The 16480-nt window shown below is 36.2% G+C and overlaps 2 protein-coding genes across 5 annotated transcripts in view; both read right to left on the reverse strand.

Moving 5' to 3' along the window:
* The window catches only part of LOC106870157 (uncharacterized), a 69293-nt gene extending 67385 nt beyond the window's left edge, over positions 1-1908 (reverse strand). The window contains exon 1 of one of the 4 annotated variants that reach the window (XM_089343562.1): positions 1560-1908. In XM_089343562.1, coding sequence (XP_089199688.1) covers positions 1560-1768 — 209 coding nt within the window. In that variant the 5' untranslated portion in view covers positions 1769-1908. The remainder of the gene's footprint in view (positions 1-1559) is intronic. The other 3 variants (XM_089343565.1, XM_089343563.1, XM_089343564.1) reach the window with 3 other exon arrangements.
* Positions 1909-5936: 4028 nt separating this feature from the next.
* LOC149130803 (NADH dehydrogenase [ubiquinone] 1 alpha subcomplex subunit 10, mitochondrial-like) lies at positions 5937-15560 on the reverse strand. The gene is made up of 9 exons (XM_089343575.1): positions 15216-15560; positions 13399-13696; positions 12073-12159; positions 10941-11065; positions 9917-10005; positions 8917-8971; positions 8213-8322; positions 7401-7515; positions 5937-6111 (listed from the first exon to the last, which is right to left on the reverse strand). The coding sequence occupies exons 1-9, from the start codon at positions 15462-15464 to the stop codon at positions 6046-6048; spliced, it is 1194 nt and encodes a 397-aa protein (XP_089199701.1). The 5' UTR covers positions 15465-15560; the 3' UTR covers positions 5937-6045.
* Positions 15561-16480: the final 920 nt, after the last annotated feature.

A 16480-nucleotide genomic window follows, 5' to 3' on the forward strand; every position in this document is an offset into this window, starting at 1 on the left:
TAGAGTCATAGCTTGTAAAGGATTGTGGTCCATTTTTAATTTATTAGTCTTTTTTATCAACTACCAAATCTAAGGCTAGAGCACAGTGTCTATTTAGAATGGATGGCAGGATTGAGTTGACAGATTATAGTTGGGTATGGTCATAAATATTGTCAGGATTTTAGGAAATGTCTAAGTAATTGTCTATAAAGGAGGCTAGGTAGGGGAGGACTCCGAATCAAGATGTTAATTACCAGTTAAAGGGGCAAGACGCTAATAAAACCTGATAGGGGACAAACACAGACAAACACACACACACACACGACGGGCTTCTTTCAGTTTCCGTCTACCAAATCCACTCACAAGGCTTTGGCTGGCCCGAGGCTACAGTAGAAGACATTTGCTCAAGGTGCCACGCAGTGGGACTGAACCCGAAACCATGTGGTTGGTAAGCAAGCTACTTACCAAACAGCCACTCATAACGAATTTTATGAAAAAAAAATTTAAAATTACAAATTGCCACCAGATTTTTATGCTATAATTTTTTTTTTTAATATAAAGAAATAAAAAAATATAAAAATAAAATATGACCAAATACAAATATAAAAAAAATATAGAAAAATATGAAGGCACGAAAATATAAACCATATAAAATATATAAAAAATATAATACTTTTATAATTTTAGGTTCACTGTACATAGTTGGATATATGACAAAAAAAAATTTTAAACTGTCAAAATATTAATAAAACATACAAAAATTATGAAAAATATATGAAGGTTATATAAAGTCTTAAGATATAAGGATATATACGCATACATACATACATACATATATATATGTGTGTGTGTGTGTGTGTATGACTGTATATATATATATAGGTTAATGAGAAAGATGGAAGATACGAGAACATTTATTAATCACTACAATTGTTTCGACCCATTTAGCATCTATGGTGGGATACTTAACAACTGGTTTAGGAACATCCGACGGTCTATGATAAATGACATTTGCTTCATTAATTTTACATCTTAAGATATAAGGATATATATGTGCGTATGCGCATACGCAAACATCTCCAAAATAAAAATAAAAAAAACCTTGTTACATTGTTTTATCTGCCTGGACACTGTTCATTAATATGAAACCCCAATGGTTTAAATAATCAAAAAACTGCACAAGGCATCATGCCGGCTAATTATTAGGTTTTGTGTTTAAATGCATCAAATGACATTAATTTGCTTCTAAAAATAAATATTTCAAACAAAATAATCTTTTCTGTTACCTTTTGTTATGTGTGTATCTTTTTATAATATAATTATATTATAATGTTAATAAATTCATAATATGTCAATTGTATTTCTTTATTTCCTTTAATATATATTTTAATATATATATATATTAATTTATGTATATACTAGAAGCTAAGCCCAGTTTCACCCGGTCAGAGAACGACGTGAAGAGAGAAACGAAGACATAAAAAAGAGGAAGAAGTGGATACGAACTGGTGTTAGGGCGACGGAGCTTGGTAGAAAAAAAAAAAAGAATGTCATGGTGAGCAAAGCAAGATTGGACTTACGTGGGCTGGCAGGACGATGAAAAAAATTGCGGAGTTGAAATTGGAGCAGTTGAAGTTGCCGTTGTTATCATTGGAGTGCCTCTTGGTAGACAACAGTCTTCGTCCTTCCTTCGGGTGCACAAATAGAAAGACCATGGGGACAGCCAACGTACAGTTGTGCGTGTGAGAATACTTGCTCTGTCAGATTCAAACCGACCGCTTGCACTCATTATCCCTGCGCCTTGTTGATTGTCATGGGAAGGCAGAGTTTGATGGGAAATTGCATCTGTTTAAACTTGTAGGTCGTATCGGAGTGGGTAAGGGACATGGGAGTTATAAGTATGCCTTAGCCAGCGGCCGGCCGGTTCATTCAAGATTGTTGCCTACAGAACTCGGGAGCACAATTTTTTGATAATCATCCGCGTACCATTGCACATCTAAATTCTTTAGCAGCATGATTGGCGCGCCAACTTTCAGATGTAGTTCGTGAGCTGGTAGTTCTGCGGCCCACTTTTGTCAGGTTTGTCATGGGCCGGCCAGTCTATCTCAGATACATGGGAAGCTGGATTAAATTTTTCATCAACACAGGGGAGCCGAAATAAATTTTTTCAATGTCCAAGGGAAGCCAAATCACGAAAAAGGTTGAGAAATGCTGATCTATAACGATGGTTTTTATTTAGGCACATCGTAAAAGTAATTATAATGAATTGCTTAATATAAAAACAAATGTATGTTTTTGTCAAGCAAATACAGTTAGAAAAAATATTTACCACAACGAGACAAAAATAAAATAACACGTGTCAATTTTTTTTTATTTTCTAAAAACGTTCAATGACGTTAGCTGGAGTGTGGGGTTCGAGTAGATGTCATTCCACCTTTTGATTTATCATTACCATTCTTTTTGTTCGATTTTATTTTCCTCCATTTTAGTATTTTTTCTGTCCTTGTGTTGTTCCCTCTGTGTTTCGACCCTGTGTGGTTAATAAAAAAATTAAGTCATCAGGTATGTATATGTATGAGTAGATGTGTATGCGTGTGTTTAATAACGTACCGTGTATAGTATGTCTGTACTTTATTTGACATGAGTGTCTTTGTTTCACTTTTGACACGTAATACTTAAATAGTGGAGGAGATATTATATTGCTGTGGGCTCGAACTATGCAAGAAGTTAAAAATTTTTTTTGACTAAAACACAACCGGGACCCTAAGTAAGGCATGTGTAAAATTTGAATGAAATTGGTTGTGTAGTTCTGGAGTTTTAGGGATTCACACACACACACGGACATACATTCTCAGCTAATCCTGTCTCTACTCATCAAACACGAACTTCTGGATTCTACCTTCTTTCATTCTGGATTTTTTTATTCTGAACTCTACACTCTCCGGCTGCACCTCTCCTACCCACGGATTACACTGGACCTATCTACTCATATATATATATATATATATATATATATATATATATATATATATATATATATATATATATATATATCTGGTTGCTTATATACTTCAGACTACCCCTGAAATATTGAAGCAATCCTATCATTTACCTATATATATATCTATATATATGTATGCATATATGAATGGTAATCGTCACTCGTTGGGTAATTCCGTGCTCCTATTCAGAAACGCAAATATTCCAAAGAGTATTTAATGACGTTGATTACGAAGAGAAGTGTGGAGATTTTATTCATACCAGACAACTTCTTTATCTAAAAGCTTTCTACGGCATATGCACCTGAGCTACTTAATGTTTCGACAGCAGCGACTGCACACTGCTTTGTATACAATTATGCTTTCTAGTCGCTGCAGTTTCATCAAAGGTCTATCACTCACAACGGTTTCGAAAGTGAAACGATTCAAACAAACGCTTTGCGTTGATATCCAGTTGAAAGTGATAGCCTTACTTTTTAAATCCAATTGAATTCTAGTCTTATAATCACCTCTACTCCTATTACAGTAGAAGCATGGTTTTAAAAGTGTTTGTTCAGATTTCAATTAACTGTAGTTTTGTTTATATGTTGCTGTATGGAATACGTTATTTATTCTGAGGTATTTTGCTTGTTTTGCGTTTATAGCCTCAATTATTATTATCATTAAGGATTGAGGTAACTCCTCCAGAAGATATAGAGTCAAAATTAAAAGTAGAGTGCCATTGTCATCTAGTGAACGATATTTCGACATCTTGTGCGTCTTCCACAGGTTCATTCTGGAGGGGTTACCTCAATCCTTTATATATTAAGGAAAATGAAGTAGATTGACAAAATTATTTTTTGAACCTGTTGAAGACACACGAGATATCGAAATATCGTTCACTCGGTGACAATAACACTCTCCTTTTAATTTTGACTCTATTATTATTATCATTAGTAGTAGTAGCAGCAGCAGCAGTAAAATTATCATTTACATATGTGGAGGTAGCGAGCTGGAAGAGTCGTTAGCACGCTTGACGAAATGCTTAGCGGTATTTCGTCTGCCACTGCGTTCTGAGTTCAAATTCCACCGAGGTCGACTTTGCCTTTCATCCTTTCGGGATCGATAGCTGTAGTAGTGTTTTGTGAAAATTAACAGAGTTCCCAGAACGTCTGGCAACATGTTCCAGTGTGTTTAGTTATAGCTTTTTTGCATTCTAAGTTACATCTTACCATTATCAGCTTTGTGTTACAGCAAGCAACATGAGGATAATAGAATAAAGTAGCAATGAAATATTGGAGTAGATTTAGTAGTCCTATAAAATATCCTTGACTTCAATGAAATTATAATAAAAGACTAACGCTGACTGTTTTTCATCCTTCAGGGACTGATATAATGAAATATCAAAAATGTTCCTGGGTTAGTTATGTTCCATAAAAAATAACTTATTTACGTAAGTTTTATCACCATCTCCTTTGAAATTGTCACTGCGCAACAATACAATGGTCCGAGTGTTCCTGCAACTTTTGGAAACAGGCCTAGAAGTCGTTTCCCGTAAACAAGTCCAGGACCTTCTGTGATTCGCTCTGGATCTCGACAACGGTTCTAAAATGACAACCTTTGAACTGCATTTTCACCTTGGGGGAAGAGATGGAAGTCCACAGGTACCAAATCTGGCAAATAGGTGCGGAAGCGATACCTTAATGTTCTTGGTGAGAAATTCATGAATGAAGAAAGCTCGGTAACAAGGTGCAGTCATCGCGAAGGATCCATTTCTTCGCACTCCACAGATCTGGTCACTTTCGCCGAATGTTTGCCCTCAAACGCTTCAAAACACCACAGCAGAACTCTTGGCACTGTCATGGTATTAGCTGTCAGAAGTGAAAGTAGAAAAATCTGACAAGGAACGTTACTGCTGGTTTGAGTTGATTCTTTGGCTACTGACTGGCCGGAGCTATCTATGTCTGTCTGTCTGCCTGCCTGCCTGACTGGCCGGAGCTATCTATCTATCTGTCTGTCTGTCTATCTGTCACTCGTCCACCTTCGCTTGTTTCCGTAGAATTTAAACAAATGAAGTTCAGTTTAAAGTTTATAAATAAATAAATTTCATTCCATGTTCAGTTTAAACTCTATAAATAAATATATTTTTGCATTATTCATTATTGTTTTTCAACTTTATTTGTTTTCTATTTCGATAAATTCTCTCTGTTGAAAATTATATTTTTTTATATTAAATTTGCGTTTTCTAATTTGATAAATTCTACGGACACAAACGAAGGTGGATGAGTGACAGATAGACAGATAGATATAGAGATAGGCAGACAGAGAGACAGATAGATAGATAGCTCCGGCCAGTCAGGCAGGCAGACAGACAGACAGATAGCTCCGGCCTGTCAGTAGCCAAAGAATCAACTCAAACCAGCAGTAACGTTCCTTGTCAGATTTTTCTACTTTCACTTCTGACAACTAATACCATGACAGTGCCGAACTCTTGATTGAATGGTCTGGCCCTGAGAGACGAATTCTCAATGCACAACACCACATTACTGGGCGTGACACTCATGGTAGGTTCTCCAGGGATGCAAAATTTCCCGTTGGCTCCTTGTTCTTGTCCATGACAAAATCACAGACTACAGTATAGACGTAATCACAAAGACACAAATTTCAAAACTTGCAAAGCATACACACCAGTGTCACTCGACACACTGACTCATGACGGTCACTGCTAGCTCTCACTGTGCATACAACTGTGTGCTGCCATCTATTGGCATGCTACAGAACTAGTCAGAGAGCTTTTTTTTTTTATTCTACCTCGTATACCAATAATGAGTTTTAATTAATTTTGAAAATACAAAAGGATTAAATAAACAACAAAAACTCACAACTTACATTATCCAGTGCCAGAAAGGTGATGCTGGGCACAGGTGCCATCACGATTTTGCATTATATTAATTAATTAAAAATTCCATCACACAGGTGTTTAATTAAATTTTTTATTGTTTTAAACCTAAAGAGACATCAACTAAAAGAAATGGTGAAGTCATCCTCTCGAAGGAAACAACAAAAAAAAAAAAAAACCCAACGGAAATTAAAGTTTGAAGTAGACATTCCTTTCTTCAGGATTAAAACCTTTTTCATAATAAGCTGCAGGATTCTGAAAAAAATTTAAGAAAAGTAGAAATTAGAATTAGAAAATTTAAGAAAAGTAGAAATTAGAATTAGAAAATTTAAGAAAAGTAGAAATTAGAATTAGAAAATTTAAGAAAAGTAGAAATTAGAATTAGAAAATTTAAGAAAAGTAGAAATTAGAATTAGAAAATTTAAGAAAAGTAGAAAAAACATTTTATAAAGATATATTTTATATTTTTGACATGATAATAATAATAATGATGTTGATCAAGACAATGATGATGATGGTAATAATCCTGTCCCCACCCCCAGCCGCCAATTACTTTGTAAGGTACCACTTTCAACTAGAAACCCCAACTATTCAAGCAAACCCCTTCCATCCATTGTTTATAGATGAACGAACATGGCTGAGTGGTTAAGGAGTTTGAATCCCAACCACAAGGTTCCAAGTTCAGTCCCAATGCATGGCACCTTGGACAAGTGTCTTTTACTATAGCAGAGGGGCTGACCAATGCTCTGTGAGTGGAAATGGTAATCAGAATCTGTGTATGTATGTGTGTATACACACACACACATATATATATATATATATATATATATATATATATTCGCCATGATAGATCACTGACCACTACATTTATATTTTTTTCTCCTTGTTTCTCTCCTTATTTCTTTCTGTGTTCTTTTCAGAGCGTAGCTCGAAACGTCAAAGACTTTCTCTATTCCTGAGCGTTAAACTAATACATCCATTTGTTGTTTACACCACCTGTCTTCGTCTGTTGTTTTTTTCGTAAATTCTCCCATATATAAATATATATATAGATAGTGTAAGTTTAGAGGGAATACTTGATAAGTGTATATGCCAGATAGTGGCAGAGGTGAGAGAATATATCAAACATAAATTAAAAACAGAACACAAAGGATATTGCGGTACACGTGTTTCAAGCTTCATAGCCTTTGTGTTCTGTTTTTAATTTATGATCTCTTCCTCTTCTCGATCTCTTTTGCCAAAGTTACAGGGACATAAACACACTAGCACACTAGCAAAAAGCACCATTCGATTGTGGTCGATGCCAGCGCTGCCTGATTGGCTCCCATGCCGGTGGCATGTAAAAAAGCACCTATTACACTTTTGGAGTGGTTGGCATTAGGAAGAGCATCCAGCTGTAGAAATCTTACCAAATCAGATTGGAGCCTGGTGCAGCCTCCTGGCTTGCCAGTCCAGTCAAACCGTCCAACCCATGCCAGCATGGAAAAGCTGATGTTAAACAATGATGATGATGAAAGAAGACAAAAAGAAGGTAGATAACTAACTATGTTGATGACTCTCTCATAATCAATAAAATTTTCTCCGTGAATCATCAGCTCCGGTGCCTTCAGTGGGGGTTCAAGCACAAACAGGGGCCCCAGGGTATCCTTCATTGAGACACTGAAACAAAAAAAAAATACAAACAAAATATTCACAATAATCCTGGATAAATACAAGATTAATGGTCATGTCATTATAATTAAGCCCCAGGTCAGCCCTAATCCAGTAAACTTTGTAATTGGAGGCATTCCAGCTGCGACCATCCCATCTTTGTAGTGGTGCATCAGGTGTTAGCTGGATTGTCTGTTATTGTATGTTTGCAGGATGATGAAATGACCTAGGGTTAAAGAAGAAGGAGGAGGAGGAGGTTGAAAGAAAAAGGATAATAATCATTTCGAATTTTGGCAGAGGGTTAACAACTGGAGATGGTAAGGTTAATTGATCACAGTGACCTCAGCATCCAACTGGTATTTTATTTATCGACCCTGAAAGAATGAAAGGCAAAGCTGACCTAGGTGCAATTTGAGCTGAACACATAAAGGTCTGAAAGAAATGCTGCTAACTATCTTTGCCCAGCAAGCTAACAATTCTGTAAGTTCATCGAACAATAATAATAGTAATAATAATCTTTTCTACTATAGGCACAAGGCCTGAAATTTTGGAGGTGAAAAGGACGAAAAGCAAAGTCGACCTCAGCGGAATTTGAACTCAGAATGTAGCAATGTGCAAAATACCACTAAGCATTTAATAATAATAATAATAATAATAATAAGATTAATAATAAAGATGAAGAACAACAAAATATGGTTGTACATACACCATGCGATAGTTGTTGAAATCATCTTCATGTCTCTGGCGCCAAACTTTGAACTTTTCTGGATTCTCTTCATCTTTGACCAAGTTCAATTCTTCTAATTCTTCAACAATCTGGAATAAACAGAGATTTGCACAGAAATAGCAACCAACTCAAACAAAAGCATGGAACAAGGAAAATAACAAAATACTGATTAAAAACAAATTCTTTCTATTATTAATTAAGACTTAAAGTCCAGGTGTGGCTGTTTGGTAAGAAGTTTGCTTCGCAACCACATGGTTTTGAGTTCAGCCCCACTGCATGTCACCTTGGGCTGACCAAAGCCTTGTGAGTGTATCTGGTTGACTGAAACTGAAAGAAGCCCATCGTACACACACGAACTTGCGAGCAAATTAAATATGCTTCAGGCATATGTGAACCCATAAGAAACCCATTCACTGTATTTTGCCATGGAGAAAAATTTCATGCATTCAATAGTGTGGCTAGGTGGCGCTGTGAGCTGACTTAGTGTATTTGCATCCATTTGTCTACTGTTAGAAATTTTCTCCATGATAAAATGCACCACTGCTTAGCGCTTTCATCCCATACATTGTTTATGACAAGCCTTTGAATAGTGCAACCAGTCCTTGAACAATGACAAGAATACGACTGAAACAAGCAAACAAACAAACAAAAGCATAAAAGAAGATTATGGTGATTATACTCACAATTTCCCAGTCCGGTAAATTGGAAACATCATAGGTTAATATTTCAGAATGGTCCCTGGAATAGCAGAAACACGAAGAAACAAATTAGTTTTGAATCATTCGGCAAGAAAAATGAACTCTGTTATAACTGCTGCTGTCAGTTTTGATCTGAAATTTCAATTAATTGAACTTACAAGAATTACCACCCTTGATATTTTTTTTTTTTTTCAACGTTTTAGCCATCTGACTGCAGCCATGCTGGGGTATCGTCTTGAGGACTATTAGTTAAACAAATCAACCTCCTGTATTTATCTTTTAAGTCTTGTACTTATTCTGTTGGTTTCTTGGGCTGAACTGCTAAGTTACGGAGATCCAGACAAAGCAATACCAGCTGTCAAATGGGGGTAGAAATAAATTTAGACACAGACTCTCTCTCACACACACACATATATATATAGTCTTTTATTTGTTTCATTCATTTGACTGTGACCATGCTAGAGCACCCACTTTAGTTAAACAAATCGACCGCAGGACTTATTCTTTGTAAGCCTAGTGCTTATTCTATCGGTTTCTTTTGCTGAACCACTAAGTTACAGGGACGTAAACACACCAACATTGGTTGTCAAACGATGGCAGGGGTGGTGGAGACGGGACAAATACATACACACAAACAAATATATATATATATATACATAGAAACAGCAGCCAAATTTCTCTTAAATCACACTCTACTATCTTACGTAGATATATATATATATATATATATATATATATGTATGTATATATATGGTAGCTAAGCTTGACAAAAATGGCAGCCAAATCTCCCACAAAATACACTCTAGCATCATAAACATGTAAAGGATACACTGTGAGCTCACAATTCTCCACAGTGAGGTGCTGGCTACCAAGTAAGATTTAGAACCATTGTTGTGAAACACAAGAAGTGAAACTGAGATGGAGAAAGGAGAGGAAGAAGAAACGAAAGATGAATATTTTGCAAAAGGAATTTTACCAAACTTACTTCATTGAAGGAAAGAACTTTTCCTTATAGACTTTGTCGATTCTTCTTAAGAAGTCGTCTGTGAGAACTGGACTGTTTACTTCATAAGGCTGTCACAGAGAGAATTTTAAAAAAATTAATAAATATGACCAAAATATTATTTTAACCCTTTCGTTACCGTATTTATTTTGAGATGTTCTATGTTTCTTTCAATTACTTTAAATATAACAAAGAATTTAGTAAAATAACTTAGTTATCATTCAGCTAGTGTCAGGAACACTAATTGTGACTAAGGTTTGGTGGAAGATTTTAATTCAAAACTTATGAAAACAAGACATTTGTAGTACAGAGCAAGAGGTGCTTTCAGCCGGTTTGGTATCAAAAGAGTTAAATTAATCATTTGTTAACCCTTTTGTTACCATATTCCTGTTGAGATGCTCTGTGTTTCTTTCAATTAATTTTAAATATAAGAAAGAATTTAGTAAAATAACTTCGTTATCATTAAGCTAGTGTTACGAACATAATTGTGACTAAGGTTTGGTGGAAGATTTTAATTCAAAACTTATGAAAACAAGACATTTGTACTCAGAGCCAGAGCCGGGTGTTGGTAACGAAAGGGTTAAACAATAATATCAAAATTACTTCTTTGTAAATTATTCATGTCTGATATGTAGCATCTACTAGTGTTGTGGCTACAGTATATAACCTCTACTAATGTTGTGGCTATAGTATATACCATGTAGTAGTGTTGTATTTATGGTATATAAACTCTATTAAGTGTTGTGGCTATGGTATATACATTATTGTAGCATGGTAGTTACAATATAGGCAACAATAGTTTGGTAGTTAGTCTAGACTACAGTTTAGAGTAAATGGATTACTCACAAATCTTTGATGAGTCCTGTTAATAATTATTTGAGATTTAATTTGCAAATTGTTAACGTGTATTTCGTAATTAAATGCATCCCTGAGTTTTTACATTATAATTGCAATATTAAGCCAAATGAGCCCCACCACCACCACCACCACCACCACCAATACTTACAATTCCTCGAGTGTTGATCTTTTCCCTGAGATAGGGAATTGGGGCATCCAGGTAGATAAAGAGATGTGGTTTCCACAAGTCACAAAGAGTGTATTTACGCAGCATGTTGGTGTAATACTGGAGGGCTGAAAAACAGGTGAAGGACACTTTAAAAAAAACCCAGAGTATCTAAGCTTCTCTTCTTCTCACTAAATGCACTTCTGTTGTCATTATAAGCCACAGATATGCTTTTAATCCTTTAGCATTTAGATTATTCTGTTTAAATGAAAGGATTATATAATCACATCGTTTTGGATTAATCATGCATTTTGATGCTGTGACTGTTTATTTTCAGAATAACATAAAACAGGGATAACATCTGAACCAGTTTAAATGTTAAAATGATAGATAGATTGAACAAAAGAATAGAAGGGTTATGATGTGATGTGTAGCCCAGTATGTCATAACTGACAGAGTTAAGAGGTGATATGTCTCAGAATGCAAGAAACGAGAGTTACGATGTGATGTATGATGTGACATATCTTTTGTAAGAGAGCTATGACTTATTTAACACGAAAGAGTCAACTTATGATCTTACATTAGAGAGAAAAAGATATGACATGTCTTATGTATGGAAAGATTTCACAACTAGAGATTTAATAAGTCTGATGTTAGTTTTAAAATATATTTTATAAACAGAAAATACACACACACACACACACATACACATCATATGCATGCATGTGTGTATGTGTATACATATAGGAGAAAGAAAGAGAGAGAGAGAGAAGAAACAGTGAAAAACATCAATAAAATTCTACCTCTTTACATTCTAAGTTCAAATCCTATGCAATCCAATTTTTATCTTTCCCATTGAGTTAATCTCTAAATCTAGTAAACTAGTTTGGCAGCTGCAGGAACTTGGGAGTTCCTGTTTGTAAATTAGGGTGGATTATAAGCGGCTCCAGACCATCAGAATCCAGAAAGTCAGTGTTGAACCTGTATTTAAGTCATTGATGGTCCTGGTGACGTTCTAGCATGGCCACAGCCTATTGAATGAAACCAGTGAAGCAATGAAATAATATTGTGTGAGAGAGAAAGAGAGAGAGAGAGAGAGAATAACAATTGTTGTTGTTGTTTTTTGTCGTCTTACCTTGTGGTCTCATATAACCAAGCTGAGTAAAAACTTCTGGAAACACCATGTCACTGTAAACACTCCTTTCCATTACAACACCTTGACCTGAGGGGACAGAGAGAGAGAGAGAGAGAGAGAGAGAGAGAGAGAGAGAAAAATAGGGTCAATACTGTATATTAAGCCATTTTCTTTCCTTCTTGTTTTTTTGGTGGAGATACGCAACCACTTAGGTTTCAATCAATTTTCAATATACTTCATTCTAAAGTAAACAAGTGGGAATTTTCAGACCAAAACTTCCATGTGAAATGCATTCAGATTTGTAAAAAAAAAAAAACGATGTTCCAGTGTTTACACCACATGTTTTGTTTTCAACACTAAATACAACATCAACTTGTAAGATGGAAAATACCACATGAGTATGTTATGGCACTTCGTCAGTTATGATGACAAGGGCCCCAGTTAATCTGGTCAACGGAACAAGCCTGCTCGTGAAATTAATGTTCAAGTGGCTGAGCACTCCACAGATGTGTGTACTTTTAATAGTTTCCAGGGAGATTCAGCATGACACGGAAGGTTACAAGACTAGCCCTTTGAATTACAGGTACTATTCATTTTTGCCAGCTGAGTGGATTGGAGCAACATGAAATAAAATGTCTTGCTCGAGGACACAATGCGTCGCTGGGAATTGAACTCACTACCTCGTGATCATGAGCCGAAAACCCTAACCACTAAACCACATGTCTTCACTGTGAGTATATATATATATATATATATATTTATAACTGTGAAGATATATATATATATATATATATATATATATATATATATAACTGAAGATTTTGTTTTTATTAAAGCTGTAAAAAATTTCTTCAAGGCGGTGCCCCAGCATGGACACGGTCTAATGACAAACAAGTAAAAGATGAAAGATATATATATATATATATATATATAAATATATATATATATATATTATAAGCACCATCTGAACGTGTTCGTTGCCAGGCCCACCTTACTGGCTCCTGTGCTGGTGGCATGTAAAAAGCATCCACTATACTCTCAGAGTGGTTGGCGTTAGGAAGGGCATCCAGTTGTAGAAACTCTGCCTGACCAGACTGGACCCTGGTGCAGCTGCTGGCTCTCCAGACCCCAGCCAAACCGTCCAACCCATGCCAGCATGGAAAACGGACGTTAATCAATGATGATGATATAACAGATATATACACACACACATAATGGGTTACTTCAGTTTCTGTTGACCAATTCTTCTCACAAGGCTTTGGTCAGCTTCAGGCTGTAACAGAAGACACTTGCCCAACATATCAGACCAATTAAGATGAAACTTGCCTGTGTTCAGGAGATGTTCCAATGCTGATACATAATTGAAGAATCGCATTTGGTACAGAAGCACTTGTGGCCTCCCCACCTTCAGGCTCTTCTTTGGGTCAGGGTCACTTAAGAACTTCTTGAGGTCGTATGATACATTGGCAGGTTCTGAAAACTGTTCATCAAGTTCTCTCATGTCAAAACCATTGTCTCGGAGCCATACTTCGTCAGGGTGAATATCAGGCATGTAATGAAGACCAAAACTTTCAGCAATTCCTTTTGCAAATTCTGTTTTGCCGCAAGCAATATTGCCATCCACCTGAAATTAAAAAACAGATTGTTTTTGAGACATTGGTTTCAAATTTTGGCATAAGGCTAGCAATTTTGAGTGAAGATCTAATTCAATTACTTTGACTCCAGTGAAACCCATTTTATCAGCTCCGAAATGGCGAAAAGCAAAGTTGACCATGGCGGAATCTGAACTCAGAACATAAAGACAGATAAATATCAAATCAAATCAAATGAAATCACAATCAAATGGAAATTGTAGTTGTGGTCCCTGTGCCAGTGGCATGTAAAAAGCACCATCTGAACATGGTCATTGTCAGCCCCCTCCTGGCTCATTTACCATTGAGTGGGCTGGACTAACGTGGAATGAAGTGTTTTGCTCAAGAACACAACGCACAACCTGGGTGATAATTGAAACCACAATCTTGCGATCCTGAATGAGTCCAACACTCTAACTACTAAGCCACGCACCTCCAGTACTTGGTTTCAACGGCATCGAAGTGACCTAGATCACAACAAACCCCTGGACGGGACACCAGTGCACCACAGGGTTACTCATTTACAGCTGAGTGGACTGCAGCAACATGAAATGAAGTATTTTGCTCAAGGACACATCGCATCACCCAGTCTGAGAATCGAAACCAGAATCTTGCGATCATGAATGCAACACTTTAACCACTAGGCCAAGATTAAAATGTCTGAGACACACTGCATTTCATGATGCTCATCCCACCTACGACTCCATCAGGCCGAAACAACGAAGGAAGGAAGAAGGATACTGACAGGGTGGTCATAGCTGGAGAGCATTTGATAATCGATCTACTCAATTACACTTCAACAACAACTGTAGGGTGGTCATAGCTGGAGAGCATTTGATAATCGATCTACTCAATTACACTTCAACAACAACTGTACTGTGTAAGCTTCGGATTTTTTCATTTGCTAGACATAGCAGCCGAATCTCACTGAAACCAGCAAAAGAATATACTCACTCGCAAACATACAATACTTTATATATATATATATATATATATATATATATATATTTGACAGGAAGGACAACAAAAGAAAGAAAGAGACCTCGATATTATGCAAATAGAGGAATTCATCTGTAAAAATATGCGGCGTGGGCTCCCACCCTGGCATCCGAAACTCAGAGTTTTATCATGGCTACTGAATAAGTGTCACATATTTTTACAGATATATATATATATGTACATAAATACATACATATATATAATTATAAACATATAGGGATCAGCAGGAATTGCTTCACCAACATACTGAAAATTTAGAAATAGCAGTTAAAAAACTACTAATTCTAACTACAATTTTTTCTCCAACGGATGGCGATATATATATATGAGAGTGAGAGAGAGGGGAATAGTGTGTGTGTATATATATATATATATATCTATCTGCCAGATCCAATACGTCGAAGTGGTTCGGGGTTCCAATCCAAACAGGGGCTTGATCCCTGCCCTGACTCAACGAAACCTTCCAATTCCTACAACAGTTACAACTATAAATAAATAAATAAATATATTTACCACGATGATGCGGCTATTATCAGTGAACCTTTTGGAGGTGTGGTCGAAGAACTGCCAGAATTGGTTGTAAACTCTTTCTTTGTAAGGCCATGGTTTGACCTTCTGCTCATCTTGTCGATGTAAAGTTGGTGAAGTGAGTTTCGCTATTTGGGTGGAAGCAACCACGGGAGAACGCACAGACAACAAGGAAGGCGAGATGCGGCTGATGCCAGCGGCAGGGACCTTCCCTATATATCGGGCCACTATCATATTGCCGTGCTTCACTAAAAAAACAAGACCGTTTTAATAGAAGGAGACCATGATCGAACCGTGAGGGTAACCTTGGTGAGACAGGAAGTCGAGACTGATGGAAGAAAAATGAAAACAACACCGTGGAGCTCTCTAACGGAAGTAGATTATAGAATGAGAGTTGTTTTCCTTGGATACTAATTCGTTGTTTGTCAAGTTCAGTGCGCGTGCACTGATATTTATGTATATATATATATATATATATATATATATATATATATATGGGAGAATATACAAAAAATAACAACAGACGAGGACAGGTGGTGTAAATAACAAAAGTATATATTAGTATGACGCTCGGGAATACGGAAAGTCTTTGACGTTTCGAGCTACGCTCTTCAACAGAAAGAATACGGAGACAAGGAGAAAAACACGGAGAAAAAAAAAAAAATTGAATAGTGTTCAGTCAACGGTCAATCATATATATATATATATATATATATAAATATATATATATATATATATATAGTCTCTCTTTTACTTGTTTCAGTCATTTGACTGCGGCCATGCTGGAGCACCGCCGTTTCGTCGAGCAAAATCGACCCCGGGACTTATTCTTTGTAAGCCTAGTACTTATTCTATCTCTCTCTCTTTGCCGAACCGCTAGTTTACGGGGACGTAAACACACCAGCATCGGTTGTCAAGCGATGTTGGGGGGACAAACACAGACACAGAAACATACACACACACACACACACACACACATATATATATATATATATATATATACCGGAGTAAGCACATGAAATGTGCAACAAGGTGGAAAAAAGAGTACTCAAATACCAGAGGTAGAGTAATATGCTTTAGTTAAAAGCAGCAGAAATATAACAAAAAAACTGCTGCTTTTAAATAAAGTATATATATATATATATATATATATAGATATATATATATATATATATATATACACACATATATACGATGGGCTTCTTTTAGTTTCCGTCTACCAAATCCACTCACAAGGCTTTGGTCGGCCC

This window comes from Octopus bimaculoides, chromosome 27 (genome assembly GCF_046866305.1).
Source record: "Octopus bimaculoides isolate indiv1 chromosome 27, ASM4686630v1, whole genome shotgun sequence".
Taxonomy (NCBI): Eukaryota; Metazoa; Mollusca; class Cephalopoda; order Octopoda; family Octopodidae; genus Octopus; species Octopus bimaculoides.